Here is a 21,934-nt window from a genome sequence, read left to right as displayed (position 1 = left end):
CGTGTTCGCTGTTTTTTTGTGTGAGACCGCTCATTGTTGTGCCCTTCTGCCCTCTGCCCCACTCGTTTTTGTGCCATTCTGCCCTCTGCCCCACTTGTTTTTGGGCCCTTCTGCCCTCTGCCCCACTCGTTTTTGTGCCATTCTGCCCTCTGTCCCACTCGTTGTTGTGCCCTTCTGCCCTCTGCCCCACTCGTTGTTGTGCCATTCTGCCCTCTGCCCCACTTGTTGTTGTGCCCTTCTGCCCTCTGCCCCACTCGTTGTTGTGCCCTTCTGCCCTCTGCCCCACTCGTTGTTGCGCCATTCTGCCCTCTGCCCCACTCGTTGTGCCCTTCTGCCCTCTGCCCCACTCGTTGTTGTGCCATTCTGCCCTCTGCCCCACTAGTTGTTGTGCCCTTCTGCCCTCTGCCCCACTCGTTGTTGTGCCCTTGTGCCCTCTGCCCCACTCGTTGTTGTGCCCTTCTGCCCTCTGTCCCACTCGTTGTTGTGCCATTCTGCCCTCTGCCCCACTGGTTGTTGTGCCCTTCTGCCCTCTGCCCCACTCGTTGTTGTGCCATTCTGCCCTCTGCCCCACTCGTTGTTGTGCCCTTCTGCCCTCTGCCCCACTCGTTGTTGTGCCATTCTGCCCTCTGCCCCACTTGTTGTTGTGCCCTTCTGCCCTCTGCCCCACTTGTTGTTGTGCCCTTCTGCCCTCTGCCCCACTCGTTGTTGTGCCATTCTGCCCTCTGCCCCACTCGTTGTTGTGCCCTTCTGCCCTCTTCCCCACTCATTGTTGTGCCCTTCTGCCCTCTGCCCCACTCGTTGTTGTGCCCTTCTGCCCTCTGCCCCTCTCCTGTTTTATTTTAGAATGGCGCCGGCAAGCTGCCAGCTCCATTCTAAAATAGTTACTAAGTTAGCTTCATCAGGAAGCACTAATAGATGAAATAAAACAGGTGCTCGAATTCAGTTAAACTCGAGCACCTGCTTCTATTAGTGCTTCCTGTTGAAGCTAACTTAGTAACTATTTTAGAGTGGCGCTGGCAGCTTACCGGCGCCATTCTAAAATAGTTACTAGCTTGAAGCTTGAACTTTTTCCCCCCGGATCCGTTCTGCTCGCGGATTTGAGGATTTTCGGCAAATTCGCGGGAATTCGCGGATTGCGAATTTGCCGAAAATCTGCAAAATCCGCGAGCGGAACAGATTTTGCGCCCATGCTTACTTATTCTCTTCTCCACCACATTTAAAAGAGGCAGATTGTTGTTGGCTCATGCCTATTATTTGTTTCTAATGTTCTGTTCTGGAACCTTTTACTTTGTGATGTATGCGGCTGCTTGGAGACTGCATTAAAAGAAATATGCATAATGTTAGCCTCCGTGTCTTTAATGAAATCCAGATTCTCTAGTTATGGTAATAGGAGAATCGGAATTCTGAACAAAAACACAGCCGGAATACTTTTTGAAAGCATGCTATGCTGGGCAGCAAACCAACACCGGGGTGCTGTGTTATATGTTTATGTTCTTCCCAGTGTTCAGGGAGAATCCACAGTTCCAATGACTATATCAAATGCAATAAACATGTTTCCAAACCAAAAGAGCAACATAAAAGCCATGTAAAAATCACACAAAAGCTATATCCAGAATACCCCAAAGTTGTGATGTAAGCATATATTGGTAAAAAGAAAAAATCAAAATATATATAAGTATATATGTTTAAATATTTCAGTGTAAAGTTGCAGCTTGAGGTACAAGATAAAGTCCTACATTTTCTCTTTTGTCTCTGATTGTAGCGCCTGACTTTGAGGAGGGGAGCGGAAAGGCCCTTGGTGTGGCAGCAGTGCAAGCTTACTCTCAATGCCATGGCAACGTGTTCTAAAAGTGCGATTCAATCAATCACTCAAGATAGATTAAGCGCGACCGATCACCCGCCGCAGGGGTATCCAGGCATAGAGCTCCAAGGTGCTCGATGCATCAGTTTAATAGTTAGGTCTTGAGTACTCTTCTGAACTCCTGAAGAGAGGGTGAGGTCCGGTTATGGAGGGGAGGCTGTTCCAGGACTTTGCTGCAAGGTGGGAGAAGGAGCGTCCTTCACTGTTGCTTCTGTGGATGCGAGGGGTGTGAGCTAGGGAGAGGGAAGCTGATTACAGGAGTCTGGTGGGCTGGTAGAAGTCCAGTCGTGGTTGATGTAGGCTGGTCCTTTGTTGTGCAGGGCTTTGTAGACATAAGTCAGAATCTTCAAAAGGCATCTCAAGTGGATGGGGAGGAAGTGGAGTTTCTTCAGGTAAGAGGTGATCTGGGCCCATCTGGGAAGGTCGAGGATGAATCTGGCCGCTGCATTTTAAATGGTCTGTAGTCTCTTGAGGAGGTGAGTGGAGATTCATGCATAGAGAGCGTTGCCGTAGACCAAGCTACTGGTGACAAGGGCTTCAGTGACGGTGTGTATGGTGGAGACTGAGAGGCATTTGAAGATCTTTCGGAGTGTGTGCAGAGTGAGGAAGCAGGTGGAGAAGACTGCGTTGATCTGATTCTTCATGGTAAGTCTGCTGTCCAAGATGATGCCGAGGGTCTGGGCATGATCGTAGGAGGCAGGAGCAGGTCTCAGGGCAGCAGGCCACCAGGAGACGTCCCACAGGGAGGTGTTGTTTCTGAAAATCAGTATTTCAGTCTTGTATTTGTTGAGCTTGAGGCAGTAGTTTTGCATCTGGTAGGCAACGTTGGTCATACACAGGTGGAAAGTGGCCCTTGTGGTGGATGGGTCTTCAGAAAGAGAGAGGATGAGCTGGATGTCGTCTGTCTAAGAGATAATATTTAGTCTGCGGTTTCCAACGATGTTGGCCAGAGGGGTCATGTAGGCATTGAACATGAACAGAGTAGGGCTGAGAGATGAACCTTGTGGGACACCGCAATTCATGGGCCAGATTCACAAAAGTAATCTGAGAAAAAATCCTAACTTTATGACTTTTGGTATTCACAAAAGACATTTAGGAGTAGTAAAGTTAGGATTTTGTCTTAAGTTTGTCTTAAATTTTGGTCTTAAGTTTAAGTTAAGTTAGGATTTTGTCTTAAGACCAAAACTTAAGACAAAATCCTACCTTAAGTTTAAGTTAAGTTAGGATTTTGTCTTAAGACCAAAACTTAAGACAATCTTAAAACAAAATCCTAACTTTACTAATCCTAAATGCCTTTTGTGAATACCGAGAATCGGAAAGTTAAGATTTTGTCTCAGATTACTTTTGTGAATCGGGCCCTATGTTCTTGGGCTCTACGGTGAATGGTGTGTTCCCCCAATGAGGAAGGATGCAATCCATTGAAAGAAAATCCAGATTTCGGTGGCAATCAGCCAGTGTCCTCTCCTTGGATTGTCCTGTGTAATATTAGTCAACTCTGATAACCTGCTGGCTCCCGTCGCTGAAACCACACCTTGTCTCATGCAGGGCAAAGGAATCTTGTCAACAAAACAGGTTCAGATGTAGTGCAATATAAACATTGAGAAACATCTATAAAGCGGAGATGAAGATCCAGCCCAAGAATGACTGTTCCATGATTCAGAAAACTGGACAGCCCTCGTGGAAATAGAAGCTGATGGTATTGCAGGGCTTCCTTCATACCTTCTGCCACAGTGATTCATCAGTTGCTGTGACGCAGCAGGTTCATTTGGAAAAAAAAATACAGAATACGGCATTCATCACACATCTAGTCATTTTTGCCTCTGTCAAGGAGTTTCAGGGGATAACTGCCAGAAGTCAAGGGAGACAATTTGACAGTCACGTTCCTCACCAACGGCTGGCTTGCTACTTTTACCAGGGACTTTACTTGGATAACCCGAGAAGTTTCTATCACTGAATTCCTTCTTGTGTCATTCATTTTCATCACCTTAAAGTCTACTTCATTCCAGTCTTGTGCATCTTCATCATCTTCATGATGCCCTCGTCCCGACAGCAGCGCTTTCCTATCCTCGTCATCTCCCACGTGCTTTGCAGTCCTCTCAAGTGTGGTAGTTGCTATTTTGTACATGGCTGGGAATAAAAAAGTCGAAATCACAGCACATCCCAACATTGTGTACATGAGTACGGGCAATTCCTCAAATTTGCCTTGCAGAAATCCCACAATGACAGGAATGCCCATCTCTCCTAAGGCTGAACCGATGACGAACAGAGAGGCTGATTTACCGCTGATTGTGGTGTACTGTCTGGCCCAGGAAATGCCACTGGGAAGGGAGGCAGCCATGGAAGCACCAAAAACAGCAGTGCCCGCCCAAAGCACCAAGCTGCTCTGATTGAAAATGACCATAAGAAGGGAGGATGCCGTGCAGCCTATTACGCTGAGTAGAATTATTGTGCCGGGATACATACAAACTGCAAAAAAGATGGCGAGGCCTCGGACTACCGCAAAGGCGCCCCAAAAGAGGGAATTCAGCCCCGCTGCTTTTGTCTCCTCCATGTGGACGAAAGTAGTTGCATATGTAAACACATAACAACCGTAGGCAACCTCTGCACCAACGTAGAATAAAAAAAAGAGGAACATGAGTAACATAAGAGCGTTATGGTACACTGCAGTTTGCTGCTCATCCTCTGTTTCATCCATTTTCTCATGTTTCTGGATACTTTGCGAAAATAAAATAAACAAAGCCAAGGAAACCAACAAAATGTAAGTGCTGATCACAATATAGGGCAACATGTCAATTGATATTTCGAGCCCGAACAGCTCCATGTTTCTGTTTTGAAGGAGTCCGCTTGTATTCTTGCTTTCACTCTCTTGCAAAGGTATCAGGTTCAGAGCCATCTTGGAAAGCAATGGAGCGATAACTGCACCCAAAGCAAAACTGAAGTGAAGGGACTGAAGATGGGGTCCAGAATTCTTGCCCCAGGTGTCCAATATAACGACGTTGCCACCTGACAAGAAAAAAAAATACATTAGTATAACTACCAAGACAGGCACTTCTGAAAGCATTTCAATCACACTATAATATTTTGAACCGCAAATTGGGCTATTATTTTTGGAAGCCAAACAAAATAGGAGAGTGAGAAGATGAGATATGTCTGTTTCTCTTCCCCTTATCAATGTATTAAACATATGAAAATAAGCTTGCTGTCATCCCAATGTGCTGTAATGAATGTACTTCACTTATGTATCAAAAGACCATTAGGTTTCTTGAAATAACTCTCACACACCAACCTAGTTGGTGGCATGCTTTATCATTGGGTTCCCACTCAAGACACCTAATGCATCTCAGGTGTCCTACAACACCTGATTACAGTGGTGCTGTTTTTTTGTGAGTGAATTAAAACTACCTCAAAGGGAACTGTCCCTTAGGAAATGTTAATCGTGGATCCCTTGGCTAGGGTTAAAAACACTGAAAGGTGGATGTGATGTGAGAAAATAATGCAAAAAACACAGTTGAAGGACAGAATGTAGAACAATGTCATACATTCACCCCAGTACAAGGATCTGGGCCTAAATCCATCGTTTTTTTGCACACCACACCACCCTGGGTTAGACACTGGCTATATGCAAATCAGCTCTGACCCTGTGCCTCATGGGAACAGTCCAGTCCGAACTACCAAGCCATGTCTTTCCCAGACCGGAATCAAGCATCCAAGGACCGGTTTCTGGCTATCAGCCTTCATTCAGCCTGGATAGCTTGACTCCAGTGGTGTGGAGAGCCTGGGACTCACGTCTGAGCATACCCAGCCCACTCGGGGTGAAAATTGCAAAAAACACAGTTGATGGACAGAATGTAGAACAATGCCATACATTCACCCCAGTACAAGGATCTGGGCCTAAATCCATCGTTTTTTTGCACTCCACACCACCCTGGGTTAGACACTGGCTATATGCAAATCAGCTCTGACCCTGTGCCTCATGGGAACAGTCCAGTCCGAACTACCAAGCCATGTCTTTCCCAGACCGGAATCAAGCATCCAGGGACCGGTTTCTGGCTATAAGCCTTCATTCAGCCTGGATAGCTTGACTCCAGTGGTGTGGAGAGCCTGGGACTCACGTCTGAGCATACCCAGTGAAAATTGCAAAAAACACAGTTGATGGACAGAATGTAGAACAATGTCATACATTCACCCCAGTACAAGGATCTGGGCCTAAATCCATCATTGTTTGCACTCCACACCACCCTGGGTTAGACACTGGCTATATGCAAATCAGCTCTGACCCTGTGCCTCATGGGAACAGTCCAGTCCGAACTACCAAGCCATGTCTTTCCCAGACCGGAATCAAGCATCCAAGGACCGGTTTCTGGCTATCAGCCTTCATTCAGCCTGGATAGCTTGACTCCAGTGGTGTGGAGAGCCTGGGACTCACGTCTGAGCATACCCAGCCCACTCGGGGTGAAAATTGCAAAAAACACAGTTGATGGACAGAATGTAGAACAATGTCATACATTCACCCCAGTACAAGGACCTGGGCCTAAATCCATCGTTTTTTTGCACTCAACACCACCCTGGGTTAGACACTGGCTATATGCAAATCAGCTCTGACCCTGTGCCTCATGGGAACAGTCCAGTCCGAACTACCAAGCCATGTCTTTCCCAGACCGGAATCAAGCATCCAAGGACCGGTTTCTGGCTATCAGCCTTCATTCAGCCTGGATAGCTTGACTCCAGTGGTGTGGAGAGCCTGGGACTCACGTCTGAGCATACCCAGCCCACTCGGGTGAAAATTGCAAAAAACACAGTTGATGGACAGAATGTAGAACAATGTCATACATTCACCCCAGTACAAGGATCTGGGCCTAAATCCATCGTTTTTTTGCCCTCCACACCACCATGGGTTAGACACTGGCTATATGCAAATCAGCTCTGACCCTGTGCCTCATGGGAACAGTCCAGTCCGAACTACCAAGCCATGTCTTTCCCAGACCGGAATCAAGCATCCAAGGACCGGTTTCTGGCTATCAGCCTGCATTCAGCCTGGATAGCTTGACTCCAGAGGTGTGGAGAGCCTGGGACTCACGTCTGAGCATACCCAGCCCACTCGGGGTGAAAATTGCAAAAAACACAGTTGATGGACAGAATGTAGAAAAATGTCATACATTCCCCCCAGTACAAGGATCTGGGCCTAAATCCATAGGTTTTTTTCACTCCACACCACCCTGGATTAGACACTGGCTATATGCAAATCAGCTCTGACCCTGTGCCTCATGGGAACAGTCCAGTCCGAACTACTAAGCCGTGTCTTTTCCAGACCGGAATCAAGCATCCAAGGACCGGTTTCTGGCTATCAGCCTTCATTCAGCCTGGATAGCTTGACCCCAGTGGTGTGGAGAGCCTGGGACTCACGTCTGAGCATACACAGCCCACTCGGGGTGAAAATTGCAAAAAACACAGTTGATGGACAGAATGTAGAACAATGTCATACATTCACCCCAGTACAAGGATCTGGGCCTAAATCCATCGTTTTTTTGCACTCCACACCACACTGGGTTAGACACTGGCTATATGCAAATCAGCTCTGACCCTGTGCCTCATGGGAACAGTCCAGTCCAAACTATTTTTTGCAATTTTCACCCCGAGTGGGCTGGGTATGCTCAGACGTGAGTCCCAGGCTCTCCACACCACTGGAGTCAAGCTATCCAGGCTGAATGAAGGCTGATAGCCAGAAACCGGTCCTTGGATGCTTCATTCTGGTCTGGCAAAGACATGGCTTGGTAGTTCGGACTGGACTGTTCCCATGAGGCACAGGGTCAGAGCTGATTTGCATATAGCCAGTGTCTAACCCAGGGTGGTGTGGAGTGCAAAAAAATGATGGACTTAGGCCCAGATCCTTGTACTGGGGTGAATGTATGACATTGTTCTACATTCTGTCCATCAACTGTGTTTTTTGCAATTTTCACCCCGAGTGGGCTGGGTATGCTCAGACGTGAGTCCCAGGCTCTCCACACCACTGGAGTCAAGCTATCCAGGCTGAATGAAGGCTGATAGCCAGAAACCGGTCCTTGGATGCTTGATTCCGGTCTGGGAAAGACATGGCTTGGTAGTTCGGACTGGACTGTTCCCATGAGGCACAGGGTCAGAGCTGATTTGCATATAGCCAGTGTCTAACCCAGGGTGGTGTGGAGTGCAAAACAACGATGGATTTAGGCCCAGATCCTTGTACTGGGGTGAATGTATGACATTGTTCTACATTCTGTCCATCAACTGTGTTTTTTGCAATTTTCACCCCGAGTGGGCTGGGTATGCTCAGACGTGAGTCCCAGGCTCTCCACACCACTGGAGTCAAGCTATCCAGGCTGAATGAAGGCTGATAGCCAGAAACCGGTCCTTGGATGCTTGATTCCGGTCTGGGAAAGACATGGCTTGGTAGTTCGGACTGGACTGTTCCCATGAGGCACAGGGTCAGAGCTGATTTGCATATAGCCAGTGTGTAACGCAGGGTGGTGTGGAGTGCAAAAAAACGATGGATTGAGGCCCAGATCCTTGTACTGGGGTGAATGTATGACATTGTTCTACATTCTGTCCATCAACTGTGTTTTTTGTGAGAAAATAATGGTCTCACAAATCGTAGTGTGAGGTCGACATGTTTCAGCCAATTATGCTTGCCGTATGAGTCACAGTGGCTTTCTTTAGGACCAAGTTGCTAGGGAAACCCTAGTCAGCAGATGCATGCACACAAAGGCATGCTTAAATTGTGTGGAATAATTTGCAATTTAGGATTTTCATCCATCTTCTTGTTAATTCTAGAGTTGATATAATGAGAAAAGCATTATGCATACAATCATGGAAGCTCATGGCGTTTAATGAAATCTGTGCAGAGCCAGCGTGTGCCATGCAAGAGTGCTCATCATGTGTGAACATTATTCTTTTATCATTACAGCATGCGTGTGGTGAACAAGCAATCCTTTCCTACAACATGACGCATACCGTGCCAAATGGTTATTCCTTTCATTCATTAGTGCAAAAGAATAAATATTATTTCAATCATACCAGTGTGCTCATCCTGCTTGAGCAAGATTTTTCATCACGTGTGTGCTTACATGTGGCAAACAAACACATTTCTCCATCCGCATAATGTAGACTATGCCTTTACTATCTACAATTGATGAAAGGATTATGTGGTGACAGCATTGTGGCAAAAAAGATACACAAATTTGTGCTTTGCATATCAAGGCTTTTTGTGAAAGAAATAAAGGTAAATAAAGAGACAAAAAAGAGTGTAAAACTGTATCACCTACTTTAATCACACTGAATTACTGCTAAATGGATCTTGAGAGGAGATGGTGCCTGTAATGGGTGGTATTAAAAACCTATACCATGGTTAATGTCCCGCAATGACTCTCAGTCTAATGTTCTTGAAGGGCTATTATGTTCTACAAAGTATGAAGTCATACAGAACTATTCTGTTCTACACAATGTACTTTCTAATGTTGGGTCTTATTATATGTGAATGGCATTCCATGGTAAGTTGTCATTTAATCCATTTTTTTTGCATAGCCAGGTGATAAATCCACCAATGTTCCTTATCGAACAGGAGGTCTTACAAGTTGTCCTGGCCTCCTTCCAGCTATTCAATAACTATCCACTTAATGATATCTTCCAAAGCGATTTGAAAATGTTTTCTTATGTAAACCCATACCCTTACTCTGACCCTAATTACACTCACTCTGAAAAATAATATGAATCAACAGATAACAACTTGTCTGATGGGGTCCCATCAGAAACAGGGAGTGGGTTCAGTGAGGGGAGTTTTTAGAGCAAACGACTAAGGAAAAATTGGTCCAAACAATGGGCACAGCATTGTCAGCAGTATCCCCCCTCAATATCCACTTATTTTTTAGCTGAGGCAATCCTTTTCACCAAGGCCCACCCCCATACTTCCCTCTCAACCAGAGGGTTCCTTTTTTAGAGAGGTGAACAAGAGGCCAAGGCGGAAGAAGAGACAACCGGGTAGATTGGGAAGAGAATACAATGGGAGTGAATACTAGGAGCAAGTTGAGGGACACACTACTGGGGACCAGTACACACTAGGCATTGTGACCAACTTATCTTCATTAACATTTTACAGATACTCAATTGAGGGTCTTGAATAGAGGTTTGGGTAATATGCCCACAGCACACCTCAACAAACTTCTTCTCAATTGTGAGCTAGCTGATTTTTTAAGGAAACCTAAATTGAGAGCCTCTTTCAAAAAATCAGAACCGCTGGGGGAAACAGAACCCCCAGGGGACACAGGATTTAAAAATAAATTGACCTTTTGCCCACTGCCATCGAATTTACCCACTGAATTACTCACCTTTGAGCCGGTAGTATTTAACGAGGTGGAACAAATACAAGAGAAGGATACCTACCACAACTTGAGCAAGGAAGAGACTAGAGCACTTAAAGAAATAAAAGCAGTTCTAGCAATCATCATAAAACAGGCAGATAAAAGGGAGGGTGCTGTATTACAAAATAGAGAGTATCACAGGACCGAGTGTAACCATCTCCTGGGAGTCAGGAAGAACTACAAAATCCTACCCCTAGATCCTTCCCAACAGATCGCAAAAATAAAAAAAATCTTGTGCAAGAAGCCCACTCAAATGGGCTCATTAAAAAGAAGACTCTGATTTTCGTGGCACGAAGAACCCCAAATTACCTTATTTCTACACACTACGAACGATTCATAAAAACAGAACTCCACCTGTTGGCGGCCCGATCGTGTCAGGTATAGGCTCTCTCCTGGAGCCACTAACGCTTCTACAACTTCATCTCAAACCCATAGTGCAGGGTACCCGACATACCTGAAGGATAGAAAAGAGCTTCTGGGCTTGCTCTACGGTATAGAATATGACCCCACAAACAATTTACTGGTGAGCTTTGATATAGTAAACTTGTACACAAGCCTACCTTAGGAGGAAACAATGACAGTCATTAGAGACGCTATCAAGAAGGAGAAATGAGAATACAACTCCCCTCAAAGATTCATAGTTGATTGTGCTCACCTAGCCCTGATGAGGAATTTCTTCCAATTTGAAGGAACCCTGTATCTCCAATCATTTGAGCCTTCAATGGGAAGCACCTTTGCCCCTAGTGTGGCAGGATTATATTTGTTTTATTTTGAAAGGAAACACATCCTCAATGACAACATCCTTACAGAAGGCATATAAAATTGTGAAAGTAGCATAACAATGACATTCTTATCATCTGGAATGGAAAGATACCTTAGTTTACACCCTTCCGGGAATGGATCAATGGCTGTGACAGAAATCTGAAATTCATGCACACAGTGGACTGCACATCCATTACCTTCTTGGATATTACAATATTTGCAGAAGATCGCGGACTACAGATCAGGACTTATCATAAACCCACGGTTAAGAACACACTACTAAAATTTGACAGTTTCCACCCGCAAGCACTTAGGGAGAATTTACCCTATGAGCAATTTTTAAGCTTGAGGAGAAACTGCAGCATAACCTTGAATTTCTACAGACAAGCAAAATCCTTTACCGACAAATTGCATGAGTGGGATTACCCACAGAGATCATAAGGACAACCTGAAAACGGGCACAAAATCTCAACAGCAAAGTCTTGTTGGAAAACCAGACTTGGATGAACATAACCACCCCCTTTAGATGCATCACGACCTTCAATACAATTTAAAACAATGCAACAGAATAATTACCAAGTATTGGTGGATTCTGCAAACACAGAAGTTCAAATGGGAAAACCCTCTTTTCTCCTTCAAGAGAGGCAGAAGATTAAAGGATAGACTGGTTTCCACATGCCCTAAGAAACAAACTGATTCAATAAACAATGTGCTAAATAATCGGGGCCTACACAGGTAGTAGGTCATTATGCTTGCGGTACCTGTAGCATGTGCCGCCTAACCACTACCATAAAAAAGCTCAATCTGAAACCTGGAAAGGTGTGGAAAATAAAAAAGCACACCAACTGCTGCTGAACCAACGTGATTTATATGATCACATGCCCCTGTCAGCTGTGCTATGTGGGAATGAGCAGCAGAAAAATCAAGACCCGGATCGGCAAGCATTGGAGCAATGTCATATGCAAATGCAACAACAAGGACGATGGATCACTTCCTAAAGATGGTCACATGCCTGACAACATGTGGTGGGTAGTTATTGAACAGCTGGAAGGAGGCCAGGACAACTTGCAAGACCTCCTGTTCCAAAAGGAACAGCAGAGGAGTTATCACCAGGCCATGAAAAAAAATTGATTAAATGACAACATACCATGGAATGTCATTTGCGTGTAATTAGACCCGACATTAGAATCTACATTGTGTAGAACAGAATAATCCTCTATGACTGCACATTTTGAAGAACATAATAGCCCTTCGTGAACATGAGAAGGAGAAACATTCCAGCACATTATACGTGGTATAGGTTTTTCCTACCGCCCATCATGTTGAATGACTATACACTATACTTTTTGTGCCTAAATAAGTATGAGTCTACAACTTTTGAATATTCTTGTAAGTTTAAAAGAAGGATCAAAACCACTGGTCTTCAATCTATTCATTACTCAGGGGGTTGACTCTTCATTGACGGGGGGAATTGATTTGGTTAAAAAATAGGCAGTTATTAACAGACAACAGACTAGTATGCACATAATAAAATATATCTTTCAATTCCCCGGCTATTCCTTTGTGTAGTCTAGTGACTTTAAGGTTAACCTTGTGACAGCACCACAAGGGGTATGTACTATGTGTGTGAGGGCTGCGTGACTCCCTCCAGCCTGCATCAACCGCAATACGTACTAACTACATAGGCACACGAATATGCAGAGCGCCAAGAAACCAACATGGCTATTTAGACCATACCAGCCATGGGATCAGTAAGATTTGGATCTGGATGAGCATGGTAAAAGGTACTATGATGGGTGGTTTGCATTGACAGAGTAGGTTTTGGGGGAGGGGGTCGCATCCTTAAGATAAGCCTGATTTTCCCACTGACAATGTTGTCAGGAGTCAGGCGAACAGTTAATGCAAACTTTACAGGAGGCCTTGTATGACAACCCCGCAGTGTGTGACTATAGGCAAAGGCCCCTCTCAAGATCCATGTTGCCCTAATTCAGTGCGATTAAAGTAGGTGATACAGTTTTGGACACCTTTGTGTCTCTTTATTAGCCTGTATTTCTTTCATAACAAGCCACGGTACGCGACTTATGAGTGTATGGATTGCACTTCTTTTGCCACAATGCTAGCACCACATAATAATTTCACCAATTGTAGATAGTAAAGTCATCGTCTGCCTTATGCACAAGGAAAATAAGTTTGTTTGCCACATGTACCCACAAATGTGGCGAAGAACCTTGCTCAAACAGGATGAGAAGACTGGTATGATTTTAACAATATATATTCTTTTCACTAATGAATGAAAGGAATAACCATTTGGCATGGCATGCGTCATGTGGTAGGATAGGATTGCTTGTTCACCACACGCATGCTGTAATGATAAAAAAACGGTGTTCACACAACAAGCACTCTTGAATGGCACACGCTGGCTCTACACAGATTTCATCAAATGCTACCATGATTGTATGCTTAATATTTTTCTCATTATATACACTCTAGAATTAACTAGAAGATTGGTGAAAATCGTAAGTTATGAATTACTCCACACCGTTCACACATGCCTTAGTCTGCATGCGTTTACTGACTAGGTTTTGCCTAGCAACTTGGTCCTGAAGAAAGCTGCTGTGATTCATACAGCATGCATAATCAGCTGAAACATGTTGACATAACACTAGGATGTGAGAGAGCATTATTTTCTCACTTCACATCCACCTTCACTGTTTTAACCCTACCCAATGGATCCAAGATTAAAATTTACTATGGGACGGATTCCTTTGAGGTAGTCACTCACAAATTTACTACTTCACAAAATAAAAAAAAACAGCTACACTGTAATCAAGTGTCGTAGCACACCTAAGATGCATTAGGCATCTTGGTTAGGAACCCAATGATGAAGCATGCCACCAATTATGTTGGTGGGTGAGTGATCTTTTAAGAAACCTAATTGTTTTTTTGATACATAAGTGAAATACATTTGTTTCAGCACGTTGGGATAGTAGCAAGCTTGTTTCTTATTTTTTCAAGCCAAAAGACACAAACACATATCTCTCCATGTCAACGGAAAAATATTTATAAGTGTGTATTTGCTAACATACATTTTGCTTAACCCCTTTGCAGCGCGGGTTATTCCCTCGCTATGCTGGGGGGAGCGCACAGTGCCCCCGTGCTCATGACGAGCTGAGCTCGTCATGAGGCACAGTGCTTGTGTGCTCATGACGAGCTGAGCTTGTCATGAGCACACACGTTCCCATGGAATGCTCAGCACAGCAGGGGAATTATCCCCGCGTGTGAACGTTCCACGGTTCATGACGAGCTCAGCTCGTCATGAGCACCGGAGCACCGTGCCTCATGACGAGCAGAGCTCATCATGAGCACAGAAAAGGTTCATATTTAATTAGTCAGTAGAATAATGATTAATAAATAGAACATAACTATGAACTTGATGCAAGATTGAGAGATACATAGGTGAGAAGTTGATTGTCTGGGGTCAATAGAAGGGGCTGGGCCAAGACCTCTTGCTATTTTTAGAGAGGAAAGCATCATCAGGAGGCAAAGAGCAGATTTATTTCCTTGTATCATTTTGGGCCATAACCTTTTCTTTATGATTAGAATGACATAAATATATTCAAATAGAATGTCATACTCCATCTCATAAATAAATCAGACTCACACAGAATATTTGTGCCATTTTGGGCTGACAAGTGATTTGTGACATAAACACCAATGCCTATCTACTATTGTATCATTAAGTTAATAGTCTGGAACCGTTTTGTAAAGAAAGGACCATAACACTACCTTCCAATACACAAATGTGGAGCTGAACCAACTACACAACAAGATTTAACTTAGTGACCAAGCATCCTAGAATTGTGGAGATTGTTCTGGTTTTTAACCATTTCTGAAAGAACTTTAACAAAGATGATACTGTGTGAAAATATTGCATTCCATTACACTCTAGAGCTTCATTGTCAGAGTTTTCTATATTGGTTCATGCTGTTAATTAAGTCATTCGGTGCCCATCGGGCAGTGCAACTGATGGAGAAAAGATTTGCACGTAAATCCACTTGCTCTTATTCAGCCCTCTCTAATAACTCATAATGTAATAACTAACATGTTTTGTCTTATTAATATTGCATTACAAAACTTATTATTCATCTGGGGAAGCTTGCATATGTGCTTTACTAACGATAATCCGCTTGCACTAACATGGCCGCTGCTACGCGGGATTTCTTACTGCGCATGCGTCTGTCACACTCACTGACATGACGTATCTTTCGCTTGGAGGGAATCTTTTGCTTCTGCGCACTAGAACTAAGATGGCTGTTCTGTGTCCTCACATGCAAGAAGCTTGTACCGCTGCTTTTGCTATGCTGTTCGTTCCGCCTAATTTCTAACGCAATAGTTAAAATAAATTAATGGGAATAGAGTAGAAATAAGTGGTATACAGTGCATTCATTTATTCTCTGTCCTAAAACTGTTTGTTTCCTATTTTTGCATGTAACAATATTCGGGCCTGGGATGTGCTGTGCCTCCATATTGAACACCCACACTGCGCATGAACTGAATTTATTTGAGTCTACCAGCTATGGCATTGAACTAGTGCCAACATCACACTGGACTGTGAAAACCCTGGGAACCTTACCTCTTGACCCTTGTGAAGGAAGCTGAACTTAAATGTTGACTATATTGTACCTAAAATTGATACATTCACTGCTGGGTGGAATAAAAGTGCATGGGAAAATAAAATTGTTGGGCGGGAACGCAAATATTTATATTCATCGTGAAAGTTTCCTTTTAGTATGGTGTGATGACCTCTCCTCTTCTTTTGTCCAATCAAAATTGGGGATCCTTACACTTGCAACATTGGGGGGTGGCACACTGCCCTGAAAAACGGTATAACTAGAGTAGGCTTAGCTAGTTAATTTGTCCGACTTGTCCGTATAGCTGACCTGTCACTAACCTAACACACTCAATAGGTGATTGAGAGCAGAGGTGCTGGCGAAGCACTCAGCTAGAAGATTCGCTAACCCAATTGGGGTTCTGGGAGCTGAAGTGTTGTCGGGAGAAATCGATAATCCAATCGGGGTTCTGGCTGTTAGCTGCAGAGAGGGAGTAATGCAGGCGTTGCAACTTTAACTGCGGGTGCTGGTCTTAACCTTTGGTAGTCCTGTCCTGATCCAATTTGGCTTTACCTGTCCTGATTCTGATCTGCACCTGCTTGCCTTTATGGTGCCTGCACTTTTGGGGTTCTGTCCTTTACCAACCCGTGTCCAGGGTTGGTCTTCACGCCATTCTAGGTAAATATTAAGTGTGGGTACGTCACTGTATTTGTTTCCCTTCTCTCTCCCCTCCCTAATGTCAAATGCGTAAAGTCTGTCTTATTAAATCTCTGCATATTCTTGGATTACGATATTTAAGAATTTTAGATAAAGAGTTTAAACCTTTCCCGAGTTTGTGGTTATTATATGAGTGCAAATGTTATATTTCTACCTATTATTCTAACTCCTTTGATCCCTTAGGACTTTAGGTACCGATGACAAGGATTGGTAAGTCATGGTGTATAGGTTAAAAGTCCTAAATGAATAAAATACACTGGTAGTAGAGCGAAGGTTACCTGGTTAGGGTGTTAAAATGTTGTTAATGGGCCCAGGTGAGTAAGGGAACATTTTGACTGGGTGACCTGCGCGCTCTATCACAACCTTGTAGTCTTTATTTCATGTTTATGGAATGTTACTTTTTTGTTTTAAAAATCTGGTCCCCTCAGAAAAGAGAGGACGCACAAATCCCTTCATAGGGCAAAATTAATTTTCAAATTGAATCCTGAATCTCATCCAGACCTGCTTCCCCAGAAGTTCAGAAACAATAATTTAAAATAAACTTGGTATGATCAAATGTATCTGGTACCTTGAATTTGACAGGGACATCCTTAACCGCATAAAGCAAAGTTAAGAACATGATCAACTCTTTTTCAGGTATGGAGAATGTACCAGTTTCCTATTTTGTGCCTGTACCTAATGTGATGATTAGTCAGATGCTTTACTATTTTCTTCTCTATGCAAGTTTTGCAAAGAGACCTACAGCTGATCCTCTCAATAATTTTACATTTGATACAATAATTTCATAATGTTTTTTCTTAATTTATTGATTTTACCTGCTGTCAATGGCAAGTCATTTCTGTGGAGTAATCTTATTGTACTTTTCTGCCAACATTTTTTACTTTTCTTAAATCCTTGTCTACAGAATTTTTAACCAAGGAAACCAACTCAGAAATAGTCAATTCAAAAGTCTATTGAACAATGAAACTCTCATTAAGCACAGAGATCTGCAGTACACCAAGAACATAAAACCTGTCATGTGTGATGTCATATGTGAGGTCATAAGCAGTGCATGGCTGGGGTATGAGTTACAGTTATTGTTACTAACTTTAGCTGCTGAATTTCTGTGGCTTTCTTATTTTGTGAGTGTATGTTTCTAAAAAGGTTGTATAATGTGTGTTGTGTTCAGACATTATTTTAGTAAAAGAATGTTTCTATTTATTGTAACAAAACAGGATATGGTTCACAGTTTGCAAAATCTTTGTAAAATGTGTGTGAGTATTAAACCGATATAGTCAATAGAAATTGTTTATTTACTCAGTTATTATAACTCTGAGATATGTCACATTCAATCTTTTTTGTAGTGTCATTACTGTCGCGAGAGGATCGCGAGACACTCACGGGACACTCATGAAATCACAAAGTTCTAAATGTCATAGTAATCTATTGTGTAGGGTTCTTTATTATATTTTCAGTTATTATTTAGTGCTAAACTAAAATAAAGTAGTGAATAAAAGTTAGTATTTTTAAAAAGCCATGGCTCTCACGTAGTACTCGCAAGATCATACACTTGGAATTAAGTTAATTACAGTGTCTAACTCTTATGTTGAACAAAATAGAACATTGACATTTTGTTTAAGGTAGAAAAATGAATTGTATAATGCTCTATATAAGCTATAAAGGAAGTATTTTTTACGATCTGGCAAGTCGCCCATGAGGCACTTGCAAGAGATCTGGGAGAGGAAGCACACCGAAAGGAAAGATTCTGATAGGTTTATATGGATGTCTTTATATAGAAGATGAAGATTTTTTTTTTGTTTTGCCTTTTTTCACTCTTGGACTTTAGAGAGAGTAGACATACTTGGCTTGCTCTCCTATCCTGTTTCTCTGTCTGCAGAGCAATGCCTTGATCAGATGAACGGTACAAAAGGGGGTGGTGAATAGCCAGGGACTTCTGCACCAGCTCAGCCTTGTTAGCCACCCAAGGAATCCTTGGTGTGGCAATTCTTTGAAATTAGGCCAGGTGCCAAGAAAGTTTCTGCGAAGTATATTACCTTTAAACTTTGCAGAAAAAGAGTTCCACCCAGGGAGCAGACTTAACCAATAAAGCATGAGTATGACAGGGATGTGGAAACATCTTGGATACATGCATCTGCAAAGGCTTCCATGGGTAGAGGCCTCGCTCCCAGATGACGAGTGTGCACAGTAGGGTGTGTGCAGGGACTTGCCTCTCTGGTGAGACCTCCCTCTGTAATGTTGGGTGTGCATAGTAGGGTGTGGGGAGGGACTGGGCTCTCCTTTGACATATCTGTTTCACATGATGGGGGTACATAGTAGGGTGTGTTAATGGACTACCCTCTCCTTTGAGACTTCTCACTCAAATGACAGCTGTGTATAGCATTGAGTGTGGAGGAACTGGATTCTCATTTCAGACCTCTCTCTCAGATGACTGGTGTACATAATAGGGTGTGTGGAGGGACAGGCCTCTCAGCTAATACCTCTCTCTCTTTCAGATGATGGGTGTGCATAGTAGGGTGTGATGATTGACTGGCCTTTCCTTTCAGACCCCTCTCTCAAATGACAGGTGTGGTTAGTAGGGTGTGGGGAGGGACTGGCCTTTTTTTTCAGACCCCTCTCTCAGGTGACGGTTGTCTGTATCAGGGTGCAGTGAGGAACTGGGCTCTCCTTTCATACCTCCACTGAGACCTCTCTCTGTAATGATGGGGGTGCGTAGCAGGGTTTCTCTCAGATGACGGGTGTGTGTAGTTGGGTGTGGGGAGGGACTAGCCTCTACTTTCGGGCCACTACCTCAGGTGATGGGTGCACATAGCAGGGCGTGTGGATAAGCCTCAACTCTACTCACAACTCTAACTGAGCACATGAGCATAAATAGCAGAATTTGATAAACACCATCTCCAGTAAGACTTCCTCCTACAGTAAGAAGTGTGCATAGCACAGCAGAGTGTATTCAAACATCACCTACTCCTTCCTACTTTTCATGATCCTGCAAGTGTCTCACAACATTGTAAAGTTTTTGAAAATAAGAATTAACTATTTACTCATCACAGTACTTATCTGATACACAGTTCTTCTACAAAACTAGGACCACAATATGTATTATTACTAATAGTGTGTATTCAGAACCCATCTACTCAATTTCAGTTTATTTATGCTTCAGAACTCCAATGAGAAGCACATAAAGTTATACAAAAAGAAGAACATTTCCAATATATAATATCATACAGTTCTTTTTTTTTTTTTTTTTAAACCTTTATTTGTACAGAAAGGATATACAAATCTGGGCCTACAACCAGTCCGGCCGGCCACGACACGATATAGCAATCAAGAAATCCAGAAGGAAAATATACAGAATCAATCATAATGGAGCGCAATCAATACAGCCCAAAAAAGGGGGAGGGGGGGGGGAGGATCTGGACGGCCCGCAAACAGGAACAAAGAAGGTTAATTTTTATAATATTACAATAAGGAGTATAACAGGCTCGGTTACAGCATAACTGAATCCGGGTTCCCCAAAGCAAATCAGTGGCTACAAAAAGGCTAAAGGGCAGCAACGCGGAGGAGTGGCACTACAGTATACATCAGCATGAAAACAGATGCGGTTAACACAAATCAATATTCAATTAGACTCATCGTATACACATCCACCACCCAGTAGCGCATCGGAAACAGAACAAAGGAACCGGAATATCGACAGCAGTAGAACTAACCCGTCATACTAACCTTTGGGAGAGAAAAAAGGAAGAGGGGAGGGGAAGGAAGAGGGGAAAAGGAAAAATACAGACTGAAAAAGAAGAACGCCGCGCCGATACAAGCACCCCGTAGCAAGGACACATAAAAGAGCAGGATTATTAGCAACGAGGAGGGGATGGGAGTCACAATTGAAATGCGGCATAATCACAAGAAGGAGAGCAGTGATGACAATGACCCCATCCCTAGCATACCAAGGGAGGCAGGGACAGACGCGGCGCTCCTATAAGAGACACAAAAGGGCCATAGAACTAAGAAAAATAAAACCCGCAGATAAGACCCATCCCACCCATCCCACCCAGCACCCCTGCAGAAGGCTACGGCCTACCCCCCCAGCAGCGTGCCTGTCGCCCTAAATCAGAACCCGAAATGTAGCAGAGATAAGAGAGAGAAGAGGAATAAAGAGACAAAAAGAAGGACATGAAGACAGAAAGACATAGGAGGGAGGAGTAAAGGAGCAGAGACAAAACGGTCGGCCTCAGCCCTCCGCCCAACCACACAATCGTAATACGTTTAAATGAAAACGACACAATCTCGAGCGTCAGAGAACTTACAAGGGGGTTACCCACAGCACTGTGTATGCGGGCAACTGCGCCACGGATCAGTACACCAGCAGTCTACCGGGAGCATAGTATCTCACCCCAGGCCTTTCTTAGCCACAATTACCACCCACCACATGACAGCGGGAAGTGAGCAACATGGTGCGGGGCAATCATACGAATGAGAAAGATTCCGATAAAACCGTAGGCCAGGGAGGTCAATCCATAGGCAAGAGAACAAAGGTACGGACATGCAGTTCAGGTGTCCCAACAATGTTAACAAGGGCAATAAAAGACAGAAGTTCAGTCTCGCCGTCCGGGAAAGCGGGGGTTTTCTTGCAGTACAGAAACACGACCTCGTCAAGGCAGAGATATGCAGCAGTCCACCATGCTTCTCGGGCACTCGGGTAGGATCGGGCCCCAGCACCATATCCAAGTCCCCGAACTCCAAACATTGAAGCGCAGGAGGTTCCGAAACCACTTGCTTGCATACCTGTTGACGGACAGCGGCATGAACCCTCGTCATGATCGAGGGGGGCGAGGCAGTGGCAGCTTTGAGACGAGAAGGAACCACAAAGAACCGTCCATCTAAGATGGCGGCGGACCGCACCGATCCCCCAGGGGCACCAGGGGCCAAGGCCGCAAGCAAGGATCGTAGTGCGCCAAGAACATCGCCAATTGTAGGCTCACGTACACATGTCCAGGCCCCCGTGCAGTCCAGCAACCCAAGTCCGCCGTCTTGAGGATATCCGCGGCCTAGCTCGACGGCCGCCATTTTGTTGTTTCAGCCTCGTCACCACCCTCCGTGACTCTCGGAGCAGTCCCGCAGATGCGGACCCCCGCAGGTATCAAGGGGGTCCCAGCAATGGCAGCCTTGGTGCAGAAAGGAGAGCCGCCAAAGTCGGGGGTCCGCCTGTACTATCGCCGGCGTGTCTGACGAACAGAATCCGGGCGCGAGGCTCCTGGGTGAATGGACGGAGCAGCGGCGGGGAGACCCCCTCACACGATCAGTCCTCGGAGCATCGCGCCCCGCACCAGCCTCACGGCCGCCAAGACAAGCCCGAATCAGGACCACCAGGATGTTCGCACTATGGCTTCTCGCCAGTGGCTCACGTTCTCGGCCGGGGCCGACGTTTACATCAACGCCGGGCTGGGTCCAATAGGCGAGGCCCCGGTCCCATCACCGCGGAGGCCCCGGTCCCACCGGGGCATAACTTCGGAACCGCGGCACGCAGGAGCCTCCAGGTCAGACGGTGAGTAGGAGCAACACTTTACGTTTCTGTTTCTGCTCGAGTGTGTCGTTTCGGGGCA

The 21,934-nt window shown here is 44.5% G+C and overlaps 1 protein-coding gene across 1 annotated transcript in view; it reads right to left on the bottom strand.

Annotated features, from left to right (window-relative positions):
• Positions 1 to 3,665: 3,665 nt before the first annotated feature.
• Positions 3,666 to 21,934, bottom strand: part of LOC144761755 (sodium-dependent glucose transporter 1-like) — a 508,885-nt gene continuing 490,616 nt past the window's right edge. The window contains exon 4 of the mRNA XM_078647007.1: positions 3,666 to 4,864. Within this exon, the coding sequence (XP_078503133.1) occupies positions 3,666 to 4,864 (1,199 nt within the window). The remainder of the gene's footprint in view (positions 4,865 to 21,934) is intronic.

Source organism: Lissotriton helveticus, chromosome 6, assembly GCF_964261635.1.
Source record: "Lissotriton helveticus chromosome 6, aLisHel1.1, whole genome shotgun sequence".
NCBI classification, from domain to species: domain Eukaryota; kingdom Metazoa; phylum Chordata; class Amphibia; order Caudata; family Salamandridae; genus Lissotriton; species Lissotriton helveticus.
Note: the sequence above shows the minus strand (reverse complement) of the source record. Positions and strands in the feature narration are given on the sequence as shown.